The sequence below is a fragment of the Mauremys mutica genome, chromosome 19 (assembly GCF_020497125.1).
Source record: "Mauremys mutica isolate MM-2020 ecotype Southern chromosome 19, ASM2049712v1, whole genome shotgun sequence".
NCBI classification, from domain to species: domain Eukaryota; kingdom Metazoa; phylum Chordata; order Testudines; family Geoemydidae; genus Mauremys; species Mauremys mutica.
Window position 1 is genome coordinate 2,620,520 of NC_059090.1, and position 24,770 is coordinate 2,645,289.

Consider the following 24,770-nt stretch of genomic DNA (forward strand, 5'->3'; position numbering starts at 1 on the left):
CCTGATGATGATTCTTCATGTAGTTACATTTTAAACCCATTAAGCAAGTGTTCCTAGTGGGGTCCTGTAGGAATCGGTTCTTGGCCCTATGCAATTTAACATGTTTGCCGGTGATCTGGATGAAAACATAAAAACCTCACGATAAACTTTACAGATGACACAAAGACTGGGGAGTGGTAAATAACTAGAGCCCTGCGCGGATACAAAATTTGTATCTGCATCTGATCTTCAAGCTGCAAAGATGATTCGCAGATGCAGATATCTGGATATAAAGCAAATATCTGCAGATTTACAGAGTTCTATAAATAACGAAGAGGACAAGTCACAGACACAGAGCGATCTGGATTGCTTAGTAAATCGTGCAACACAGGACAAAGAATTCAATAGAACTTGGGATCCTTTGTGGATGTGGGCCAATAACCTAGCAGACAAAGGTATAATAAGATTCAATGGCTGGAGGCTGAAGGTAGAGAAATTCAGACTGGAGATGAGCTGCACATTTCTAACAGTGAGGATAATTAACCATTGGAACAATTTACCAAAGGAATTTAAAAATCAATATTGACTGTTTTTTCTAAAAGATCTGCAGTATTCAACCAGGAATTATTCCAGGGAAGCTCTCTGGCCAGTGGTACGCAGGTCAGACTAAATGTTAAAATAGCCCCTTCTGGTTTAGAATCTATAATCTATCCTAAGGAGGCATTTGCCGCTCCTGTTGTGAGCAAGCTCTACTCCAGCAACTTGGAACCAAAGAATCAATAGTTCTGGAGCCTGAGAAACAGCAAGGTCAGTGCACCCCTCGTTCCAGGCTGCGCTCACCCCAGTCCAACCCAGGAGACTGCGTCCAGGAGCACAATAGGAACACAGGAATTACCAGACTGGTCCACTTAGCCCGTACCCTGTGTCGGACAGTGGCCATCATCAGATGCTTCAAGGGCAGGTGCAGGAACCCCGCAGAATCCCTCTGGGATAATCTGTCCACGTAAAGATTTTATCCTAATCCCTAATGATCAGAGACCAGTCAAACCTTGAAGCAGGAGCGTTTAATCTCCCTTCCAAAACTCTTCTTTTAACATTAATTGTTGAGTCTGGAAGTTCTTGTTATCCAGATAAATGCCCAGTCTCTATTTGAGTCTTGATAAAGTCAGGGACTTAATGATGTCCAGTGGCAGTGAGTTCCACAGTTGTATGTGTTGGGTGAAATGGTATTTGCTTTGATCTGAGCTGAGTTTCCTGACTTTTAATGTCATTGATGTTCCCTGGTTCTTGTGTTGTGAGACTAGGAGATTCTCTGGACTCTCATTCTGCTAAGGCTCAGAGGAGAACATGCTGCTGCCCCACTCCCCTTGTCTTGCCTCTGGGAGAAGGCCTGTAGGTTTCGATGCCTCCGTGCTGATTTGGCTTTATTTTAAATACTGTACAGAGTCCCAGGAAGTGATACAGAAAGGCAGAGCAAGAATAGGCAGCGCTCTGGTTCCAGCCTCTGGTGGAGGATGGGAACCTCCAGCAAGGTTGGGGTTGCACGCTGGAATCTGGACAGATTGGACTCTGACCCCCTGAGAACCGGCCCAGTCAAGGGTCTATGTGTGCTTGGAGGTCTGTGTGTGCTGGGGAAGGGGGCTGGGAATGAGAACAACCTTAAGACCCCAAAGAAAGGATTCAAATAAGAGGGAAGAACAGGGCCAGGGAGCCCATGGGCCACTGCCCCAACATGCTGGGGATGCACATGGAAGGGCACGATGGCCTGCGGGGAGCCTCAACTCCAGATCTGCCCTGGCCCGCTGGAACGAGCACTGAGGCCAAATCATCTCCAGCTGCCTGGGGTGGAGAGAGATCCTGGCCCTGGCAGTGCTGCCCTGCCTCACTCTCCGCTCTAGCCTGTCACACAGACGCATGGGTCAGGTGCTGAGCCTTCCATCTCAGAGGCCCTGCTTGTGGACAGGGGCCACACCTCAGCAGTGATCTGTCCCCAAGAGGATCCCCATGTCCTTCACGTGGTGATCCCGGAGTAGGCAGCCCCGGGAATCGCGCTCTCTCAGCCTGCACAGGAAGGAGCTCTATGGCAGCAGCAGGAAGTTGCAGATGGCCGTGATGAACTCTTGGGACTTATCTGCATGGACCCAGTGGCCAGCACCTGGGATATACTGGATCTCTGCCTCGGGAAAGAGCCGCTCGATCTCTGGGTAGTCCTCGGAGCTGCAGGGGGAAAGAACGTACCGGAAAGCTGGCGCATGGGGCTTACGCTGGGATCCCCAACACGGTCAGCGCGGGGCTCACGCTGGGATCCATCCCCAAACACGATCAACCCGTGGCTTACGCTGGGATCCCTCCCCTCAGCACAGTCAGCCCAGGGCTCATGCTGGGATCCCCCCCACACCAACACCATCAGCCCAGGGCTCACGCTGGGATCCCCCCCACCCCCCCACGATCAGCCCAGGGCTCATGCTGGGATTCCCACTCCCAACACGATCAGCCCAGGGCTCACGCTGGGATCCCCCCCACACCAACACCATCAGCCCAGGGCTCACGCTGGGATCCCACCCCCCAAACACGATCTGCCCAGAGCTTACGCTGGGATCCCACCCCCCAAACACGATCAGCCCAGGGCTCATGCTGGGATCCCCCCCCACACACACGATCAGCCCAGGGCTCATGCTGGGATCCCCCCCCACACACACAATCAGCCCAGGGCTCACACTGGGATCCCCCCCACACACACACGATCAGCCCAGGGCTCACGCTGGGATCCCACCCCCCAAACACAATCAGCCCAGGGCTCACGCTGGGATCCCACCCCCCAAACACGATCAGCCCAGGGCTCACGCTGGGATCCCCCCAATAGGGTCAGCCCTTGTCTCACACTGGGATCCCCTCATACACACACCCCTCCAGCTCAGGGAGCCCAGGGCTCACTCCACCCCTCTGTACCTGTGGCAGCAGAGTGAGAGGGAACAAGCAGTGGGTCTCAGAGCCACAAGAATCCCAGGACTCACCTGACATAGGGGGAGTCAGATCCTGCTAGGAAGAGCGTGGTTCCTGGGTAAGGGGTGTGGAACACAGGGAAGCCCACGATATTGGCCATATGGTGGGAAATGGCCTCCAGGTTCGCCCGCCACATGTAACGGCCCTCGGCCTCCACCAGGTTGGTGAGCAGGAACTGCCTTACTGCCGACACCTGCGGCGAAGGTAAAGCATGTCCATCCGTCACAGCGCACACACACATGCCAGCCAGGGACGCCCCAGGACACTCCATCACACACCCGCACTGGCAGACCTGGCACGCCATGTGGCATGTCTGCTCCAGCACCCCACCACTACCACCACGACAGATGCGCTGGCCGCAGTGCCAAGCCCCAGTGCGGGCCCTGCTGAGGGTCAGACGGGCATCAGGGCCAGGACTAAGGGCATGGGGATGGAAGAGCACCGGCTGGGGCTAGTGGCTCTGCGGCAGTGTGCTCCCACTCTGGGAGAGGGGAGGGCTCCGCATGGGCTACCTTACCTGGATGGCTGGACGCAGCTGATCCTCTGCCAGCCGGCGTGCCGTGGAGCGGGGGATTCCACTTGGGATGCTCACTCTCCTCATGGCAGAGATGTAGGCCGGGAAATCTGTCACAGCCACGCTCTCTGTGGGACTAATGTCTACAGACACCAGGCGCTCCACGAGATCTGGCTGGGGACACAAGCGAGTGCAGGGATCTCACTCCAGCAGGAACCCTGCTCAGGGCCACAAGGATCCCGAGGAATGATCAGAGGGCCCCACAAACAGATGCATCCCCAAGAAAGGCTAGATTCTACCCAAGGGCCTTCCAGCCCCGACCTGCCTGCCACTCCCCAGTGAAGATCCCAGAGCACACAATAGAGCAGACAGTGAAGGCAAAACAGGGCGTTCATATCCAGTTTTGTTTCCATAGCAGGGAGCTGTCAGCTAGCCCTGAAATACAGCCACCTCTGGGGTGCAGCATGACACAGTAACTCTGACTGTGAGAATGCAGATTAATTCCCCAGATGGCAGGGAGTCACAGGAGACAAAACCCAGCAACCTGACTTATGACTGTGGGTGTTGGAAAATGTGAGGGAATCTTTAAGCCCACAGGCAATGAAGTCCTCAATGGAGAGAGAGCAGCTGTAGGTGCACAGCAGACCTAGCACTATGCTGGGAGGTTGCTTCTATGAAGATGCAGAGAGAAGAGCCCCTGGTACCGAACTGCCATTCCATTTCCTGCAGCACCGTGTGCTACCTGGGGTCTGCCATGAGAAGTGGTCAGATGGCTCCCAGTCAGTTTAGGTGTGAGAAGATCCCAGCTCCCCCTGAATGGATCCCTCCTTAAGGCAGGATCCATTAGCTCCGTGCGAGCAGCACTCTGGGGCAGTCATACAGAGGGTGCCTGCCTCATTGCGCTGTGCTGACTGGGAGCTGAGTGCACAGGCCAGCCAGTGCCAGGGGCCCAGAGAAAGGAACAAACTCCACCTGCCTTCGCTCAGCCCTGCCGGGACAGCACAGGCTGGGCTCTTATTCCTCACAGAACAGCGACTATGACACCCCCGGTGTGCCCTCCTGCACCCCAGGGAAGGGCGTTTGTGCTCCTTGCCAGGCCCTATGGCAGAGGAATCCATGTGGTGCAGGATGGGCAAACAGCAGCAATTGCCCCAAACTCTGCATCCTGCTGACTGTTCCCTGGCAGCCGCACATGCACGTACCCGCTGCAGCGCCAGTGTCATGGCAGTTTTGCCGCCCATGCTGTGGCCAACCAAGACACACTTGGGGATGTGCAGCTGCCGCAGGAGGCGCTGCACGTCCAGGCTCATGGCCTCGTAGCTCATGGTGGGGCTGTGCGGGCTCTCGCCATGGTTCCGCGCGTCCACTGTCAGCACCTGGCGAGGAAGAGAAGCTGCTGCAAGCTGGGCAGGGCAGGCCCGGCACTCAGGCCCTTGGCTGCCCCTGGCGCTCACCTTGCGGCCGCTCCGCTGCACCAGGGCCCGGGCGATGGCGCGGAAGTTGCCCTTGCTGCCCAGCAGGCCGTGCAGGAAGACGAGTGGGGGCTGCGGTGCAGGCCCGTCGAACACTACGTAGGAGAGGGGCAGTGACCTGCAAAACATGGGCGCTGAACAGGGCTGGAGGCAGAAATAGGCCGGGAGCAGGACACGGGCTGGGGGCAGAACACGAGCTGGGCAGGCTGGACCAGGGACACAGGATTGCCATACATCCGGGTCTCCCCAGACATGACCTCTTTTTTTGGCAGTTTGCCCCGAGCCGGGGCAGATTTTTCAAAGAAGAAGAAGTATCTGGGATTTTTCCTCGCGGACCAGTTGTTGCAGCTTAGAAAGAGCCGTCTCCATGCCCCAGTGGTCCCTCCCCCGCACCGCAGCTGCCAGATCCCGCCGGCCCCGGCCCCGGCCCAGGCCGCCAGGTAAACGGCGCCAGCACGTGCCTCTGGGCTGGGCTGCCGGCTGGAGGGTGGCAGAGCCGGCCCCGGCCGCCCCCAGCGGAGGAAGGAGACTCGCAGGCAGGTGCTGGTGCCGCAGCCCCGCCACCGTGACAGGGCCCCACGCTGCCCGCACCTGGGGACTCGCCCCCCGCCCCCGCGCCCGGCCTGGGGACTCGACACGTGGGACGCTGCGGGGCGGGCCGGGCGCGGGGCGGGCGGCGCGGACCACTTACGTCACCGAAGTGCGCCCGGCCGCGCTGGCGCCGGCGGAACCGGCCGCGGCGCGGTTCGGCACCCGGGGCCCTGCCGGCGGCTGCGGGGCCCGGAGGAGGCAGAGCCGGGGCCGGCCGAACCAGCGGAGCATCCTAGGCCGAGGCGGCGCGCGGCGGTCACCAAGGTGACCGGCCGCGCGACGCCGCCTCACGTAGGGGTGGAGCCAGCGGGACTCCCTGGGGGCGGGGCTGCCCCCGGCACCGCCCCTCACGCTGAGGCCTTAGCCCCTGGGAGCCGGAGCGTCCCCCTACCCGGCCCCGCCCACTGCTCCCTGCGGGAGGGGTCATGACCCCGGCTGCCGCGCGCCGGCCCCCGTGGGGCGGGGCGAGAGCGGGCCCTGGGGGAGCGCTGCTAGCGCGCGCTCCCGGCCGGTATCGGTCACGTGAGGCGGGTTTCGCTGGCCCAGGGCGCGGCCGCACAAGGCTCCTTTTGTTCTGCTGAGTGAGCAGCGCCCACGGGTCGGGGGCAGCGCCGCCCCCCGTGGGGCCCGGGACCGGGGGGGGTTTAGGGCAGCGTCCCCCCCGTGGGGCCCGGGACCGGGGGGGGGGTCAGGGCAGCGCCCCCCCGCCGTGGGGCCCGGGACCGGGGGGGGGCCTGGGACTGGGGGGATCAGGGCAGCGCCCCCTTCCCCCCCCCGTGGGGCCTGGGACTGGGGGGGGGGTCAGGGCAGCGCCCCCTTCCCCCCCCCGTGGGGCCCGGGACTGGGGGGGGGTCAGGGCAGCGCTCCCTTCCCCCCCCGTGGGGCCCGGGACTGGGGGGGGGTCAGGGCAGCGCCCCCTTCCCCCCCCGTGGGGCCCGGGACTGGGGGGGGTCAGGGCAGCGCTCCCTTCCCCCCCTCGTGGGGCCCGGGACTGGGGGGGGTTAGGGCAGCACCCCCTTTCCCCTCCGTGGGGCCCAGGACTGGAGGGGGTCAGAGCAGCGCCCCCCCCGTGGGGCCTGGGACTGGGGGGGTCAGAGCAGCGCCCTCTTCCCCCCCCCGTGGGGCCTGGGACTGGGGGGGTCAGGGCAGCGCCCCCTTTCCCCTCCACCGTGGGTCCCAGGACCGGGGGGGGGTGTCAGGGCAGCGCCCCCCCCGTGGGGCCTGGGACTGGGGGGGGTCAGGGCAGCGCCCCCCCCGTGGGGCCTGGGACTGGGGGGGGTCAGGGCAGCGCCCCCTTCCCCTCCCGTGGGGCCTGGGACTGGGGGGGGGGTCAGGGCAGCGCCCCCTTTCCCCTCCGTGGGGCCCGGGACTGGGGGGGGTCAGAGCAGCGCCCCCCCCGTGGGGCCTGGGACTGGGGGGGGTCAGAGCAGCGCCCCCCCCGTGGGGCCTGGGACTGGGGGGGTCAGGGCAGCACCCCCTTCTCCCCCCCCCGTGGGGCCTGGGACTGGGGGGGTCAGGGCAGCGCCCCCTTCCCCCCCCCCGTGGGGCCTGGGACTGGGGTCAGGGCAGCGCCCCCTTCCCCCTCCGTGGGGCCCAGGACTGGGGGGGTCAGAGTAGCGCCCCCTTCCCCCCCCCGTGGGGCCCAGGACCGGGGGGTAGGGGGGGTCAGGGCAGCGCCTTCCCCCCCCCGTGGGGCCCGGGACTGGGGGGGGGTCAGGGCAGCGCCGTTCCCCCCCCCCGGTGGGGCCCGGGACCGGGGGGGGGGGTCAGGGCAGCGCCGCCCCCCCCCCCGTGGGGCCCGGGACCGGGGGGGGGAGGGCAGCGCCGCCCCCCCCCGTGGGGCCCGGGACCGGGGGGGGGGGTTGTGCAGCGCCCTCTTCCCCCCCCCCTGTGGGGCCCAGGACCGGGGGGGGGGTCAGGGCAGCGCCCCCTTCCCCCCCGTGGGGCCCGGGGCGGGGAGGGCAGGGCAGCGCCACCCACCCCCCGTGGGGCCTGGGACTGGGGGGGGTCAGGGCAGCGCCGCCCCCCCCCGTGGGGCCCGGGACCGGGGGGGGGGTCAGGGCAGCGCCGCCCCCCCCCGTGGGGCCCGGGACCGGGGGGGGTGTCAGGGCAGCGCCGCCCACCCCCTGTGGGGCCCGGGACCGGGGGGGGTGTCAGGGCAGCGCCGTCCCCCCCCCGTGGGGCCCGGGACCGGGGGGGGTCAGGGCAGCGCCGTCCCCCCCCCCCGGGGGGCCCGGGACCGGGGGGGGGGTCAGGGCAGCGCCGTCCCCCCCCCCGTGGGGCCCGGGACCGGGGGGGGGGACGGGCCCCCGCCGCCCCCCCCCGGGGGGCCCGGGCCCCGGGGGGGGGTCAGGGCAGCGCCGTCCCCCCCCCCGTGGGGCCCGGGACCCGGGGGGGGGGTCAGGGCAGCGCCGTCCCCCCCCCCGTGGGGCCCGGGACCGGGGGGGGGTCAGGGCAGCGCCGTCCCCCCCCGTGGGGCCCGGGACCGGGGGGGGGGCGGGCAGCTCCCCTCCCCTCCCCTCATGGGGCCCCGGACCGGGGGAGTTAAGGCAGCTCCCCTCCCCTCCCCTCATGGGGCCCAGGACCGGGGGAGTTAGGGCAGCTCCCCTCCCCTCATGGGGCCCCGGACCGGGGGAGTTAGGGCAGCTCCCCTCCCCTCATGGGGCCCCGGACCGGGGGAGTTAGGGCAGGCATCCCTGCCCCGTCCCTGCAGGGGCCAACATTGTCTCATGTTTCTCTGTGAATTATTGGGCAGCGCTCCTCAAGCTAGCCTGCCTCTGCCCTGCTCCTCTCCATGTGTAGGGGAAACAGCCACCCCGCACCAGCACCCATCTGCTGGCTTGCACTGTCCTCCTCTCCCTCCCTGCCCTGCACGGATCAGGAGCCCCCTTCTCCAGCCCTGCGGTGGCAGGTGGCTGCCCCAGCTAGGGGCCCTCCGCCCCTTCTCCTGCATTGCCCTGGGGACTTGGCAGCTTGTGGATGGCATGGAGCTTTGGATTTGTGTGCAGTAGTTCCTGGTATTGCAAATTAGATACCATTAACTCTGGCTTGACTAGAGACTGGGAATGGCTGAGTCATTACACTACTAGAATCTTTTTCCATATGATAACTATCCTTACACCTCTTGTCAACTGTCTGTAATTGACCATTCTTGATTATCACGACAAAAGTTTTTTTCCTGCTGATAACAGGTCATCTTATTTAATTAGCCTCTTAGAGCAGGTATGGCATCGTCTCTGTATGTATGTATATATATATATACACTCTTCTTATATGTTCCATTCTATGCATCCGATGAAGTGGGCTCTAGCTCAGGAGAGCTTATGCTACAATAAATCTGTTAGTCTCTAAGGTGCCACAAGTACTCTTGTTCTTTTTGTGGATACAGACTAACACGGCTGCTACTCTGAAAATAGTTCCTGCTGGTGCTCATTGAGCGGGTCTTGGGTGCTGTGCCACCTCTTCTGCCCACCAAGCTACCCCTTCTGCCCACCATCCCACCTGGTGTGGGCCTGGCCCTCTGAGGGGGCTGGAGCCTGTGTTAATCATCTCCTAGGGTTTGATGATGAGAACAGAGAGTGAGAAACCTGGTAAACAAGTGGAGCCTGGCAGGGTTTATGGGGCTATCAAGCCATAAAACCAGCTGGGACAAGGCCTCAGACCCTTCTGATAAGCCAGGCCATGTGAGGGAACAGGGCTGGGCCCGCTGTGCGTATGTGACCACCTGGGTGCTCAGTGCCACTCTAGACTAGCTCTGTGACCTTTGCCCAGGTACCCAGTGCATAGCTGGGGCTCTTGGCTCCGGCGATCTCCAGGAAGGGCGATGCAGGAAGAAGTCGTCTAATTTCGAGGAGGGATTTGATCTGTGGATTTCTAGTGTTGCCTGGCATTGGGCTTAGGTGGGCCTCTCCTCTGGTATTAAACTGGGCTGTCCTGTCCAACCTTTGTGGGGTTTCTTTCCCATCCAGTACTGAGACTGAGCCGGATGTGGTTTTGTCCTGTATTGGGCAAACGCCCTTTTGAAGAGCATGCTGTTCCGCCCCTGCTAGGTGCATGCAAGGTCATGGTGGGGAGGGGGCGAGGTCATGCCGGCAGGGGTATCTCCACACCATACCCAGAAGTAGTCATGTCCGGAATCCAGGAATGCATGAGAGGCCACTCTAACTGGCATGGGGGCAGGCTGCCAGTAACACAGTAGATGCTGCTGCTGGGCTCACAAGAATGTGAGGCCGCTGTATGGCTGCTGCCCATGGGAAGGCCAGATGAGCCATTTCAGTCTAAGTCTGTCTGCCTCTCCCCAAATTCAAATGTCCTTCTGGGCTAAGTTGTCTCCTGCCCAGACTGGCTCCATGAGGTTGTTCTGAGTAGTTACAGCAGCAGTCGTGGAGCACTGGGGGTGGGGAGGGTGTTGCTGTTGGCTGGAGGAGATTCCGTCCTTTTCGGTTGTCAGAAGTCTGTTAGTGCTCAGCTGGCCTGACATGGGATTGTGTGAGAGTGCAGGGGGCAGGGCGGAAGGATCTGGGTCTGCAAAGAAAATGATGAATGGCTGGAGGTGACGAGGTGCAGCCCAGTGGTGGGGTCATGGCTCTCAGCATTCAGGCCTGAGACAAGATGTACCAACTGCATCAAAAGCACAGGTGTGTCTGTGCCTGCATGTCTGGGTGTGTGCGATGAGCTGCTGTACACAGCAGTGGAAGCGGTGTCAGGGGTTTGTGCACACATGCACACTTCTGAGGAAGGACATAGACTAAGGGCTTGTCTGCACATTTTTGTGTAGACAAATCAGTGCAGCGCAGCCCCTTTTTATGACCACACGTCTCCTGGTATTAAGTTGCTTAGACTGGGAGAACTTATCCAACCCAAGCAATGATGCAGTAACTGCAGACACCAAGGGGGTTATAACAATTTATCTACATTGATTTTTCTACCATTGTACTCGTCTGTGCAAAGCGGTGCTTGGACCAGCCCTGAAAGCGATCTCTGTCCCTCCACAGCACCAGGGCTTTGCTCTGCAATACACACTGAGGCCTGCTTTCTGTCCAGCCATCCTGCTTCTCATCACAGTGCTGATCACTGATGCCTCATCTTGTGCAGGAGCTGTGCTGGTCCCTCAGGGCTCAGCTCTGCTTAGGCAAAACAAGTGCAAGCAGAATGTGCTCAGCACTACACAGCAGTGTACGTAATGTCCAGACAGCTTTCTGTCCCGCTGGGGGCCAGGGTTTGATTCCTTGTTCACGTCCTGTGAATTTTTTGGGGTTACCTGAGGTGTCTGGGGTGAATCACTACCACTTGCTCACAGGGTGGGAGGTGTCCCAATCCACTGGCTGCTAGCATCACAGGCAGTTACATGAGCCCCACTTTTTTCTATAGGAATATAAGAATGGCCATACTGGGTGAGACTAATGGTCCATCTAGCCCAGGATCCTGTCTTCCAACAGTGGCCAATGCCAGCTGCTACAGAGGAACCGAACAGAATAGAGCAATTATCCAGTGATCCATCCCCTGTTGTCCAGTCCAAGTTTCTGGCAGCCAGAGGCTTAGTGCCACCCAGAGCATGGGGTTGCATCCCTGACCATCTTAACTAATAGCCATTGATTCACCTGTCCCCCATGAACTTACCTAAATATTCTTTGAACCCAGTTATACTTTTGGCCTTCATAACATGCCCTGGCAGTGAGTTCCACAGGTTGACTGTGTCTTGTGTGAAGAGTCCCTTTTGTTTGTTTCAAACCTGCTGCCTATTAATTTCATTGGGTAACCCCTGGTTCATGTGTTATGTGATGGGGTAAATCACACTTCCTTATTCACTTTCTCTGCACTATTTATGATTTTATAGACCTCTATAGTATCACTCCACAGTCATCTCTTTTCCAAGCTGAACAGTCCCAGGCTTACTAATCTCTTCTTGCATGGAAGCTGTTCCAAACCCCTAATAATTTTTGTTGCCCTTCTCTCTACCTTTTTCCAATTCTAATATATCTTTTTTGAGATGGGTGACCAGAACTGTAAACAATATTCAAAGTATGTGCATGCCATGGATTTATATAGTGCCATTATGATATTTTCTGTCATATTATCTGAGCCTTTCCTAATGGTTTCTAACATTGTTAGCTTTTTTGACAGCCACTGCACACTGAGTGGATGTTTTCAGGCAACTATCCCCAGTGACTCCAAGATTTTTTTTCTTGAGCGGTAACAAGTAATTTAGATCTCATTATTTTGTATATATAGTTATGATTATGTTTTCCAATGTGCATTACTTTGCATTTCTCAACATTTGAATTTCATTTGCCATTTTCTTGCCCACTCACCCAGTTTAGTGATACCCCTTTGCAGTCTGCTGTAGACTTAACAATCTTGAGTAATTTAGTATCCTCTGCACATTTTCCTCCTCATTATTCACTCCCTTTTCCAGAATCATTTACAAACATGTTGAACAGCACTGATTCCAGTACAGACCCTTGGGTGACCCCACTATTTACCTCTCTCCACTGTGAAAACTGACTGTTTATTTCCACCCTTTGTTTCCTATCTTTGAACCAGTTACTGATCCATTGCAGGACCCTCTTATCCCAAGACTGCTTACTTTGCTTAAGAGCCTTTGGTCAAGGACCTTGTCAAAGGCTTCCTGAAAGTCCAAGCACACTATAATTACTGGATCACCCCATCCACATGATTGTTGACACCTTCAAAAAATTCTAATAGGTTGGTGGTGCATGATTTCCCTTTACAAAAGCTATGTTGAATCTCCGTCAACGTGATGTGTTGTTCTATGTTTCTGATCATTCCAACAGTACCAGTTTGCCTAGTACTGAAGTTAGGCTTACCGGCCTGTAATTGCCAGGCTCACATCTGGAGCCTTTTTAAACAATTGGCGTTACATTAGCTATCCTCCAGTCATCTGGTACCAAGGCTGATTTAAGCGATAGTTTACATACCGCAGTTAGTAGCTCTGCAGTTTCATATTTGAGTTTCTTCAGAACTCTTGGGTGATACCATCTGGTCCTGATGACTTCTTATTGCTTAATTTTTCAGTTTGTTCTAAAACTTCCTCTAATGACACCTCAAGCTGGGACACTTCCTCACGTTTGTCACGTAAGAAGAATGGCTCTCATGTGGGAATCTCCCTCACATCCGCTGCAGTGAAGACCAGTTCAAGGAATTAATTTAGCTTCTCTCCAACAGCCTAGTCTTCCTCGAGTGCTCCTTTAGCATTTTGATCATCCAGTGGCCCCAATGACTGTTCGGCAGGCTTCTGATGTACTTACAAATGTTTTTGCTGTTACTTTTTAAGTCTTTTGCTAGTTTCTCTTCAAATTCTTTTTGGCCTGACTAATTATACTTTTACACATGACTTGCCAGCGTTTATGCTCCTTTCTATTTTCCTCACTAGGATTTGACTTCCAATGTTTATAGGATGCCTTTTTGTCCCTAATCCCCTCACTTACTTCATTGTTTAGCCATGGTGGCAGGGTTTTTTTCTCATCCTCTTACTGATTTTTTAAATTTGGGGGTACACATATAGTTTGAGCCTCTATTATGGTGTTTTTAAAAGTTTCCATGCAACTTGCAGTCATTTCACCCTTGTGACTGTTCCTTTTCATTTCCATTGAACTAGCCTCCTCAGTTTTGCGTATTCTCTTACAAGCAAGCAGTTTACGCACCTCACTTTGTGCTATTCGAGTGTTCAGTCCCTTGTATTTTGGGCACCCTTAATATGCACCCATCTGCTGCCTCTTGTGGAAGCAGTGCACCCAGTTCACTGGTTTCACCTCAGTTCAGCACTGTCCTTAGCACATGGCACTTGTACAGTTCTATAATAAAACCAAATTGAAGTTTAATTAACAGAGCTTCAAATAGAGGTTCAAAATCAAGGGTTTGGAAACCTAAGGTTCCAATTAAAATACAACACTATCTACAGCCTATGCTTATTAACAAGTGACTTTCCTGTCTAACCAGGTATTTCTCACCCAATGGTCAGTCCTTGCAGTGGTTGTCCAGTTCAGAGAGCTGGGATCCAACTTTCATGAGGCACCCCTGCTAACTTTCTCCTTGGCATAACAACTTGTGCTATTTCCTTTGCTCTTCTGCGGTTACAGGCTATTTGTGCTGTCTCCACAGATGTTCACCATTCCCAGTGGTGATCGAGCTAGCCCTGAGACCCTGCCTTGCCCCAAGTGCCAAGTCTCACTTCAACAGTTGTGCAGCCTAATTGTAGACTATCAGGGTTGGAAGGGACCTCAGGAAGTCATCTAGTCCAACCCCCTGCTCAAAGCAGGACCAACCCCAACTAAATTCCCCCCCCCCCCTGAACTCTCAACCCTGGGTTTAGCAGGCCAATGCTCAAACCACTGAGCTATCCCTCCTCCCCTACATTTGACATCTGCTAAACTATTTCCCATACTACTGTTGTGCAATAACCATGGCAGCCAGCTAGTTCTTAGCTTTTGGCAGAGACCCTGCATGACCCCCTTTGATGACTGGTTGAGAAGTTGGTCGGACACAGGGGTAATAGATCTGCCTGGCATGTCGGAGTAACACCTCCGTTTTGGGGGCTGGGAGGTTGACTCAGGGTTTGTGATGTGCATGGAGGAGCATGCACACGTTGTAGTATGTTGAACAGGAGATGCTCCTGGGCCCTCCCCATGCACAGCAGACACCAAGTGGAGTCCACCTTCTTCCCCGAGTCCACCTTCTTCTCCAAGTCCACCCTGGGTGGAGCTGGATTCTGGTGCTCAGTGCGGCACCTTGGGCCTCTGCACCTCCCCTCATTGGGCCTCGCTCTCTTGCCCTGGAGAGGGGCACTCCTGTCTGTGTCCCTAGCCCTCTGTGAGGGTCACCCCCCCCCAGAATCTCTGCCCCCAAATGGGGCATTAGTTCCCTATGTTCTTTTGTGGATCTGGGCCTGGGCCCCTAGCCTGGGGTTGAGGGTTCCACTGGGCAGCAGGCTGCCGTGCTGAGCGGAGCAGTGCCTGTGCGCCTTTGAGGATCTCGGCCTCAGAAATTTAGGTGCCACTGAGTTCCTCAAACCCTAGCCCTGGAGGCACCTGAAATCCCTCAATGGCTAAATTTTCACTGTAAAAATCCCCTGGTTTTGTTTCTGCTGCTGGGCACACGCACGCCTCCTGCTAGGCCTCTGGACACCTAGCTCATGCTTAAGCCCCAGCAGGATCCTCAAAGCAGGTGAAGATAGGTGTTTGTTCGCCTGTCTATCTCGCCTACCCACATGGGGCCTTTATAACTGTTAGCCCAGTGGGCTGTGGGAGACCCAGGTGTAATTCTCCCCTTGCCTGATGCGGAGAAAGGAGACCCTTGGGGCTCCCACCTCCCAAGAGGGGGCACCAATCACTGGACTTTGGGCTAGTCCAATGTAGGGTTCTTGGAATCTCTCCTGCTGAAGCTGTTCTACTTTGGATAAACACTTAACTAGCCATTGGGCCAGAGAGCAGTAGTGTGTCTACAGTGCATTCAGAGCTGTGATTGCAACATGTGTAGACGTACCCCAGCTGGCCTTGGGCAAAGCTAGCTCCAGGAAGCCACGGTGCCTAGAAAATCACAGTGATCCACAAAGCCTGGCTTGGGCCCGTAGGCCCAGACTGCATGGGGAGAAAGAGGCACCTGAGAATGGGATCCACAGAAGCCAGCACATTAGGAAAGGAGCTGCCTAAGCTGTCCAATAGCAGATGCTGATGAGAGGGGTGTGTCCTAAACCCTGCTCTGCTTAGGGAGTTGGGAGGCCCTAGCTCTGCTGGCAGTGCACACCCATGAACCCCTTTCCTGGAGCTGGTGCCTCAGCTGATTTTCACAAGAGGGGCTGCTGCCCCCTCCCTTGTAGCTTGTGACCCCATGGCTAGAGCACTCCCCTGGGATGTGGGAGACTCAAGTTCTCAAGTCCCCCCTCTGCCTGATGAGGAGAAACAACGAACAGAGATTTCCCACCTCTCAGCAGCATGCTCTAACCCAGGGGTAGGCAGCCTATGCCACGCGAGCTGATTTTCAGTGGCACTCACACTGCCTGGGTCCAGGGGGCTCTGCATTTTAATTTAATTTTAAATGAAGCTTCTTAAACATTTTAAAAACCTATTTACTTTACATACAACAATAGTTTAGTTATGTATTATACACTTATAGAAAGAGACCTTCTAAAAAGTTAACATTTATTACTGGCACGCGAAACCTTAAATTAGAGTGAAAAAATGAAGACTCGGCACAGCACTTCTGAAAGGTTGCCGACCCCTGCTCTAACCACAGGGCTCTGGGGCAGTCTGACATGGGCCTGCCTCAGTCTCTGCTGGTGAAGCTGTTCTACTGTGGATAAATTATTGACTAGTCATTGGGCCAGCGAGCGAGAGAAGGACGCTGTAGCCTGGTGGTTTGGGCACCTTCCTGGGAGGCAGGAGACCCAGGCTCTCCTCCCCCTGCTCCAGTGATTATTTATCCAAAGTGGAAAAGCTCCAACAGGAGAGACTGCTGGAACCCTGCATCCCAGTATGCCAGCCTGGGGGTTAGCGCACTCCCCTGAGGGGTAGAGACCCAGGTTCCCCATCGGGCAGGGAGAGAACTGACACCCTAGAGTGCTCTAAGCCAGGGGTGGGCAACCTGTGGCTCCGAAACCACATGCAGCTCTTCAGAAGTTAATATGCGGCTCCTTGCATAGGCACCGACTCCGGGGCTGGAGCTACAGGCACCAACTTTCCAATGTGCCGGGGGGCAGGGCCGGCTTAACCTTTTGTGGGCCCGGCGCCAAACATATTTGTGGGCCGCAATGGAGCATGGTGCAGGGAGGTCAGTCCCCAGAGCGAGGGGCCAGCCAGGGGCAATGGGGCGTGGCGCGGGGAGGTCAGTCCCCGGAGGCGAGGGGCCACCCGGGGGCGATGGGGCGTGGCGTGGGGAGCTGAGTCCCCGGGGCGAGGGGCTGGCCGGGGGCGATGGGGCGTGGCGCGGGGAGCTGAGTCCCCGGGGTGAGGGGCCGGCCGGGGGCGATGGGGCGTGGCGGGGGGAGCTGAGTCCCTGGGGCGAGGGGCCGGCCGGGGGCGATGGGGCGTGGCGGGGGGAGGTCAGTCCCTGGAGCGAGGGGCCGGCTGGGGGCGATGGGGCATGACAGGGGCGGCCCTGCTCTGCCCAATGTGAGGACACTATTTACAAACCAGCAGTTGCCAGACACACAGTGGCCTGCCCGGCCCTGTGCTGCCAGCCTGCCCCTTCCCCTCGGGGGTGGGCCTATGCCATGCCACAGAGCGCCCCCACCCAACACCCCCTGACTCCATATAGCCAGAGCCCTCCCGGGCCCACTATGCCCAGTGCCCCCCGAGCCCCACCCACAAATGCACAGTGCCCTGCACAACACCACCTCTGCCCACAGCCCCACCACAACTGCCCAGCACCCCCCACAGATCCCCCACTTCCTAGTACCCCAACACACACAGATCTTCCCTGCCTCTTCAGCACCCCCCAGGCTGCCCACAGACCCACTGCCCCAAGCCCTGCCTCCCGGCCACACTCACCAGCCCTGCTGAGCGGCAACTGTGTCTGCTGGGTGGAGCCGGCAGCACAGCCAGGGCCAGTCCCAGGGCCAGGAATCACTCCGGTCCCTCGGGAGTGGCACGATCCGCCAGGCCAGGACCTGGAGGGGCCAAGCCCTGTGCACTGTCCCCCCCACCACACACCTGGCTGAGACTGGCCAGGCTTCTGCCCCAGTCCCAGGCAGCTCAGCTCTGGGGAGACAGGTGAGGCCCCTCAGATGGTGGGAAGCAGAAAGTGCCCAGGGCCGAGGTGCACTGGGGTCCAGCCAGGAGGCTGAGAGGAGCAGGGGGCGGAGAGGAGCCCTCGGCCAGACGGGGGGCAGGCCGTTAGGAGCAAGTGGTGGGCAGGGGGAGCCAGCGGGGTCTTGGGGCACAGTGCAAGCGGAGCAGACCGGGCCCAGCTCCATGAAGCCACTGGAGCCGTTGTAAACCCGGCACTGGCCAGGGGGTGCTCACTGCTCAACCCCTGGCTCTGCCACCGGCCCTGCCCCCACTCCACCCCTTCCCTCCCCTGAGCCTGCCATGCCCTGGGCCTCACCCCACCACACACCCCAAGCCTCCCGCATGCCACGAAACAGCTGATCGGGAGGGAGGGGGAAGCTCTGATCGGCGGGATGCTGGTTGGCAGGAGGCGCTGGGAGCCGGGATGGGGAGCTGATGGGGGGGGGCTGCTGATGTATTACTGTGGCTCTTTGGCAATGTACATTGGTAAATTCTGGCTCCTTCTCAGGCTCAGGTTGGCCACCCCTGCCCTAAGCACTGGGCTAAACACACTGGGGAAGGCAGCTCCTGTTCCTCCAGCTGGATTTTGAATGGGTCCTGACCACTAGGCGTGCTCAGAGCCGGGCTTGCTGGATTAAAGCTAGTTCATTTCTGCCTCTGATTGCAGTGTAGCATACCTACCAGATCAGGCCTTGCAGGCAAGATGGGCATCCGTGCTCCTGCCTGTCTTCTCTGGTGAGGGTCCTGCTGCCTAGAGGGAGGCAGCAGTGTGCATACCCAGAGGCAGAAATACAGGCATCGAGGCAGCTTTCCTCTGAAAATGGAGGTGCCGCATGAGTTTAGGTGCCTACGGACGGTTAGGGGCAGCCGAGTGGAGGTTGTGGATCGCAGTGGTGCCTAAAAATAGGATCTATATCTGGGGCTTAGGTGCCTAAGTCATCTAGCTAGCATGACTGAAAACAGCAGTGACGATCCGGTGGTGCAGGCCTCAGGGCTGAACAAACCCACCTGGAACTCTAGTTACGTGCTCCTGTTCCTAGCAGGCACCAGGGGCTGTGCTGCCATGTCTACATTGCTATCTGTAGCCGGGCTAGCTAGATGAAAGCTAGCATAGACATGCCTACCAGGGTGCACTCACACAGCTGATTGCAATGTAGACATACCCTAAGGGTGTAAAGAGACTTAATTTGCAACAATTTCACCAGGAAGTCTGGGAATACTCAGGTAAATTCCATCCCTAACCCCACCTGTCTTTCACCTTTGCTGACATGCCTCTTAATGGTGCAAGGCCTCTTGACTCTCTGGTGCACATGGATTACAATAATCTGCACTTTTGCTGTACTCATGTACTCTCCCTTCCAGCCTGTGTCAAGCCCCGGGAGTCTCAGTCTCCTCTTGCAAGGATGTCTGTGGTGCTGAGTCTCCATGGTGTGTTTGGCTGGATGGGTCTCTGGTGTCAGCTCTCACATACTGCAAGGGTGTGTGTGGTCAGGAGGGGCACCAGCCCCCAGTGAGGTGGGGTCTGAGGGCAGGGTCTTGTATGCCCCATATGGGGGTAATATTTATGGTGTCCAGGGTCCAGGCTGATCCATGAGATCAGGAGATGAGCAGGTGGGGTCCATGCTTTAGACACAGGTGTCCTGAGTTTTCTTTGGGAGAGGACGAGCCCTGTGGCCCTCAGCGGAAAGTTAAAAAGGGCAGTGGCAGAGTTGTGGCTGGAGAGCTAGTGGGTCTGCCCCTGCCACGCCACCTGAATTGTCTCTTTTGTGTTCACTGCAAGGGCCAGGGCGGTGCTGGGCCCACGATTGCAGCCGCCAGGGTATGGAATGGCCCTGAGGGGTCAGGCGAAGAACACCGCCTCTCCTAGGCCCAGGACCCAGCTGGTTACTGACCCCACCTGGTCAGTGCCCAGCTCAAGCCAGCAAGTCACGTACCAGGTCAGTTTGTCCTAAGCAACGAGCATTTTTGTTGCTGATTATCTAGGAGAACGAGCCGGTCAGGCGGGCAGACCTACCAGGTACTGTGGAGAGCAGAGCCAGGTGGGTGCCAGATCCGTTAGAGTGTGGTGGGCAGCAGGGCTAGTCTCTGTCCGATCCCCAGAGAGTGCAGGGCTCCAGACTGCTCCCCTGCCCCGCGAAGGGCTCTATCATGGCCTTGCAAAGGAGGGTCACTTCCTGGGTGGGACATCTGCTTGGTAACACGGGGTGAAGGACATAGCCAGTCAGGGCCTGATCTCCGCACCTGCCCAAATAGTCTCTGCGGCTCCTGAGGTGTGAGGAGGTGGCAGGTGTGAGATGGAGGCGAGTCTCCATGAGCAGCTCCATTCGGAAAGCTGCACTGCGGTAGGGCCACTTCTCCAGCTACAAGAGCTCTGGTAGATTACAGAGCGGGACAAGCTGGATGTCCTCATGGAGGAAAGGGGGTGGGGAACAGGAACCCCTCAATCCTAGCCACTGTACTGGGCACTGCCACCCCTTGCGACATAGGAGCCCAGGCTGGGCCTTTGCAGAGCTCCATGCTCCCCACACAGGCCGGGGGAGTTCACCCTTGTCGTGTGTGTTTGCCTGTCTAGTGAAGTGTGGAGGGCAGGAGGGTGTGGCCTGTCCATCTCACGCACACTGTTCTGCTGGCAACAGGCTAATGCAAATAACAGCTTGCTCAATCCTGCCCTTCCCCCATACAGGGAAGAGACCTGTCCCCACCTAGGCAAGGCAAGAAATACACTTTGAACTATACTTGGCAGGGAAAGTAAACAGAGCAGAACCTGAGCTGCTGCTCCAATGTCTGTTAACCCATCAGCTCATGGCGGCAAGAGTGTCTGAGCATCTCCCCAGGGCATGGGGACATGGGGAGAGAACCCCCTCATTGGAATGGGACCCCACTCTGTCACTCATTGGGACCTGGGGAAAGGTAAACCCCTGGGCCGCCTGGGGAGGTCGTGGAGAGGGAGCTTGCAGCATGAACCCATGGGAGAGGAGAGGGCTGACTGAAAAGTGACCTGACGAGTCTCTTTCACCTGAGCTCTCTGGTTCACCCTTGCCCTTCCAGACAGACGCTCGAGCCAGGGCTGCAGCCTGCAGCCAGAGGAGGGAAAGCTGATTTCTAGCACGTTGCTTCATACGCTGGAGAAGGACACGTCACTCAGCTGTTACTGGAACTGGACAATTTTATTGAAAAATGTAACTCGGTACAAAGCAGTGGAAGCATGACTGTAAGCGTGTAACAGGGCACAGCCTGTCCAGCACAGGCAGGCAGGTGCTCAGAGAGACGATCGCCCTGCACACCCCCGCCCCAGTGTCTGCTGGCCTCCTTTCCCACCATGGCAAGGGAGGGCTCTTAATTCCTCTCATTCCCACAGAAGCCACCTCAGGGCCCCCAGAAGGATCAGCTGTTCTATGAGGCCAAGAGATCAGCTACTGTTCCATGGCCCAGGATAAGTCCCAGCAGCGCAGGCGGGTGCTAGGAGGCAGCATGTCCCAGCAATAGCTTCCTTCACAAATCAAATCATGGTGAAAAATCTCTCCTAGATACAATAAACCATTTGTATTTACACAGACATCAAACCCGCAAGTGGGCGCACCCAGTTCAGTATTGATCCAGAGCGCTTCACTGGCAGAAGGGTCCCCCCATCCCCCACCCCCACTCCCTGCCCAGGACCCTCTCCACCCCTCTGCCAGATTTCTCCCCCCGTTGCCACGAGCCACCTCCATTCTCCAGCCTTGGCTTAGACTGCTAAGATACGGCTTGTTTAGCTCTCTCCCTGGTGGGTAGGTGAGCCTGGCACCTGCCCTGCATGTTCCCCGCCGCTCCCGCTGGCCAGCGCAGAGCAGTGGGGCGTAAGTCAGAGGTGACTCGGGAGAGAGCTCAGAGCCCTTTGGGGGCAGGGCATGGAGCCCACCGCCCTCCTCTGCTCTCTCTGCCCTCTCCCAACTCTGCTCTGAACGATGTGTCTCCCCTCTGCTCTATCCCTCGCAGAAAGGACGGGGGAGGGGGATGCTCCCAGCCGTGCCTCAGAGAAAACTCCTGGGAGGTAGGGAAAAGGGGGGGGTCCTAACACCCAGGGCATAGCCAGTGCCAGCTTGGAGAGGCTGCTGGCACATTCAGCACAAACACCTCTTCACCCTAAGTTACCCTTCTGCCCCTCCCTGCCCTGGGGCCTGACTCTCAGGCAGAGTGGTTGCCAGGGTGCCAGCTGAGCCAGCTGGAGGAATCCGTTGGGTTTGAAGGAGGAGCGGAGCCCAGTGGGGTTTCTCCAGCCAGTAGGGATGAGGGTGTCTCAGAGCTGGGGTGCAAAAGATCAAAGAAAGTATCTACAAACAGAAACGAGAGTCTTAGCAGGGTCTTGCTTCCCCTCGCCAGCAGCCCTGAGGGAGACGGAGCAGTTCCTCCTCCACCCAGCCCTTGGAATGACAGTCAGAGCCTGGTGAACAGCCAGCCAACCATTGTCCTTGGGGCGGCAGGGGGTGGCCGTGTTCCCCGGGGCTCCTAAGGGCTGCAGAGACAGTGGGGGAGGCAGTGAAGTCAGGAGCAGTCTGATGAATGGATCAGGGCAGGCAGGAGGGGTGCTGGGCTGCCTCCCTCACACGTAGTTCCTCTTGTCGTAGCTGGGCCCGGTGGATCGGGGAGCAGAGTAAGCCACCTTGCCTGGAGTGTACTTATCATCCTTGGGGGGACAGGAGCAGCAGAGCAGAGCCCCCCCGAACAGCTGCAGTGCTGCAGCTGCCCAGCCCACATAGAGGGAGGCTCCCAGCTCCCGCTTCTGTGACTCTAACACCACAGGATTGTAGAAGTCGCGGATGATGGTGTTGGCCGACCAGCACACGGGGATGAGGGTCATGATCCCAGCCAGCAAGAAGATCACCCCGGACACAATGGTGATCTTGGCCTTGGTGGTCTCATCTTCCACGCACCTGGTGCACTGCGCTCCGATGAGGGCAACCATGAGGCCCAGGATGGCCAGCACGATGGCGATCACCACCAGGGCACGTGCCGCCTGCAGGTCCTGGGGCAGCGCCAGCATGGAGTCGTAGACCTTGCACTGCATCTGGCCTGTGCTCTGCACCACGCAGTTCATCCACAGCCCCTCCCAGATGGTCTGGGCTGTCACGATGTTGTTCCCGATGAAGGCCGTCACCCTCCACATGGGCAGTGCGCAGCACAGGATGGCGCCCACCCAGCCCACCACCGACAGGGCCACTCCACCGATCTCCAGCCCCATCGACATGTTGCCACGCCCTAGGTACTTTCAAGGCAACGGCAGAAAGGGAGCGGGACTCCTTAGCTGGCAGCACCTGCGGGCACCTGTCGCTGTCTGTGTAAGCTCCAGAGGATCCGCTCACTCCTGAGTGCACCTGTGTTGGTGGCTGCCTTATATGAGTGAGTGGAGCCAGGGCTGGGCTGCATTACCTCAGTGCTGCTCACTCACGCAGGGGTGGGGTTTCACCAACGGACTCTTTCCCTTTCGCTGACTCCTCTGCCACCACCCCAGCCCCACTCCCCCTTTGTTTATGGAGATGACATTGGTGAGAGAGAATGGGGGAGGAGGCAGGAGGTGGAGCCGGAACCCTTCCCCGCTGGGCCCTGAGTTCCAGCCTGCTGTTTTCATGGCCATCCCTGGTGACAGATGCTCGCTGGGCTGGTGCCAGGCAGGCACAGTGCTAGGGATTAGGAGAAAGACTGGAGTGGATTCCTGTGCTCCCTGGAAAGGGCCACCTGGGGGTGTCATCTCAGACTCCAGGGAGGACGCAGCAGACCCTGTAAAGGGCAGGAATGGGACACTCTGCTTTCAGTAGCTGCTCCTGTTCCAGGGTCAGAGTGGAAGCCATAAACCCAATGCTGTGTCCAGACTGGTGAGGCCCACGGACGCATGCCCGAGCATCCACTCCTCAGGCTCCAGGGGGCGACATGCAGCGGGAAAGCCACCAGCACCAAACCATCAGCCTGCACACCTGCCAGCGCTGACTGTCACAGACACACGCAGTCAGTATCGACGCAGCAAAGCCCTGCCTCAAGGAGCCAGCCCTGGTGCAGTGGCCTCCTGCTGCTCTGTGGGTGTGGGCAGTGGTCCCAAAGGCCTGGGAGAACACACCAGCCCCATCCCACCGGGCTGAGCGAAGCCTCTGGACAAGGGAGGGATTCTCTATTCTCCGCCCCACCCACTTTCCCCTTCTCCTCCGGACTGGAAAATGCGAAAGAAAAAAAAAGCGAGATTGGGAGGGCGGGCTGGGACGAGCGGATTTTAGGTGGGAAAGACCTGCTGGGCTGGAGACAGATGGAGATTATTTCCCTGTTCTTCCCCCTTGGAAATCTCTCCATCCTCCCTCAGGCACAGCTAGGGGAGCTGCTCTCCACAAAGGGGACCAGTCATCTATCCCACAGCCCAGGCTGAGTCCTTAATGTGCCTGTTTCTCCAAACACACCAACCAATTAACACCCCTCCCTCCCCCCCGCACTAATACCTGCTGCCTCCCTGCTCCTCCAGCCAATGTGTAGAACCGACCGTGAGCTCCTCTCCCTGGAGGTGGGGTGGGGGGGCACTGGCGAGGATCCTGGCCATGAGCCCTGTCCTTCACTTGCTCGGGGGCTAGCATTCAGATGTGCCAGATCAAAGCTGCTCTCCCCACAGGACAATGGATCTCAAACCAGGATCACTCTGGAGCACAGGGCAGGGCTGCCTGTTAACCAGGAGCACGAGGTGTGTGTGTGGGGGGTGAACTGCACAAGAGCTGGAAACACAGAAGACAACCTGGCTGCATGCTAGCATGTAAACGGGGAGGTAAAAGCACAGGATGACTCAGAGCCGGCCAGGCTCGTGGGTTAGCAGTAGGAGGATGGGGCAGATGCCTGTCAATTGGTTCAGGGTGGGGATCCAGCAACAGCTCTCTTGCTGTGAGTAACCTCATCCCACCATGGCAACCCCACTTCTAAAGTGCTAACACGCCACTGGATTCTCAGCAGAGCTGGAGCCAGGCACTTTAATGCGGAGTAATTCAAGTTGACCTGCAACAAATGTCAAGTGGATGCCAGTCCTTAACATTTACAGCATTGGGACAGGCCCTTATGACTGCTCCTGTCTAAGCCACCCATGTTTCAAAGCCCTTGTCATAATGGACACAGCTGTCAGGTCTGGATCATAGAATCATAGAATCTCAGGGTTGGAAGGAACCTCAGGAGCTCATCTAGTCCAACCCCCTGCTCAAAGCAGGACCAACCCCAACTAAATCATCCCAGCCAGGGCTTTGTCAAGCTGGGCCTTAAAAACCTTTAAGGATGGAGATTCCACCACCTCCCTAGGGAACCCATTCCAGTGCTTCACCACCCTCCTAGTGAAATAGTGTTTCCTAATATCCAACTGTAAACGGGTTGACTCACCGCCGCAGCGCCTCCTGCTGGTTTTCCCGGGGAATTGGCTCTTTTCAGCGCGGAGCGCCCTCTGCAGGCCGGTGATCCCCCTTTTTACTATCGGCG

The 24,770-nt window shown here is 58.1% G+C and overlaps 2 protein-coding genes across 4 annotated transcripts; both read right to left on the bottom strand.

Moving 5' to 3' along the window:
* Positions 1-1,552: 1,552 nt before the first annotated feature.
* On the bottom strand, positions 1,553-5,846 carry ABHD11 (abhydrolase domain containing 11). Of its 3 annotated transcripts, XM_044994249.1 has the most exons (6): positions 5,660-5,846; positions 4,951-5,086; positions 4,699-4,872; positions 3,500-3,670; positions 2,994-3,175; positions 1,553-2,196 (listed from the first exon to the last, which is right to left on the bottom strand). In XM_044994249.1, the coding sequence occupies exons 1-6, from the start codon at positions 5,788-5,790 to the stop codon at positions 2,058-2,060; spliced, it is 933 nt and encodes a 310-aa protein (XP_044850184.1). In that variant the 5' UTR covers positions 5,791-5,846; the 3' UTR covers positions 1,553-2,057. The 3 variants fall into 3 exon arrangements, with proteins under 3 accessions (XP_044850184.1, XP_044850186.1, XP_044850185.1); XM_044994251.1 differs by lacking the exon at positions 4,699-4,872; XM_044994250.1 differs by lacking the exon at positions 5,660-5,846 and having other exon boundaries at positions 3,500-3,666; positions 4,951-5,452.
* A 14,614-nt stretch (positions 5,847-20,460) lies between these two features.
* Positions 20,461-22,785, bottom strand: LOC123352829 (claudin-3-like). Its single transcript, XM_044993251.1, has one exon. It carries the CDS (start codon positions 22,525-22,527, stop codon positions 21,883-21,885), a length of 645 nt encoding a protein of 214 aa, XP_044849186.1. The 5' UTR covers positions 22,528-22,785; the 3' UTR covers positions 20,461-21,882.
* Positions 22,786-24,770: the final 1,985 nt, after the last annotated feature.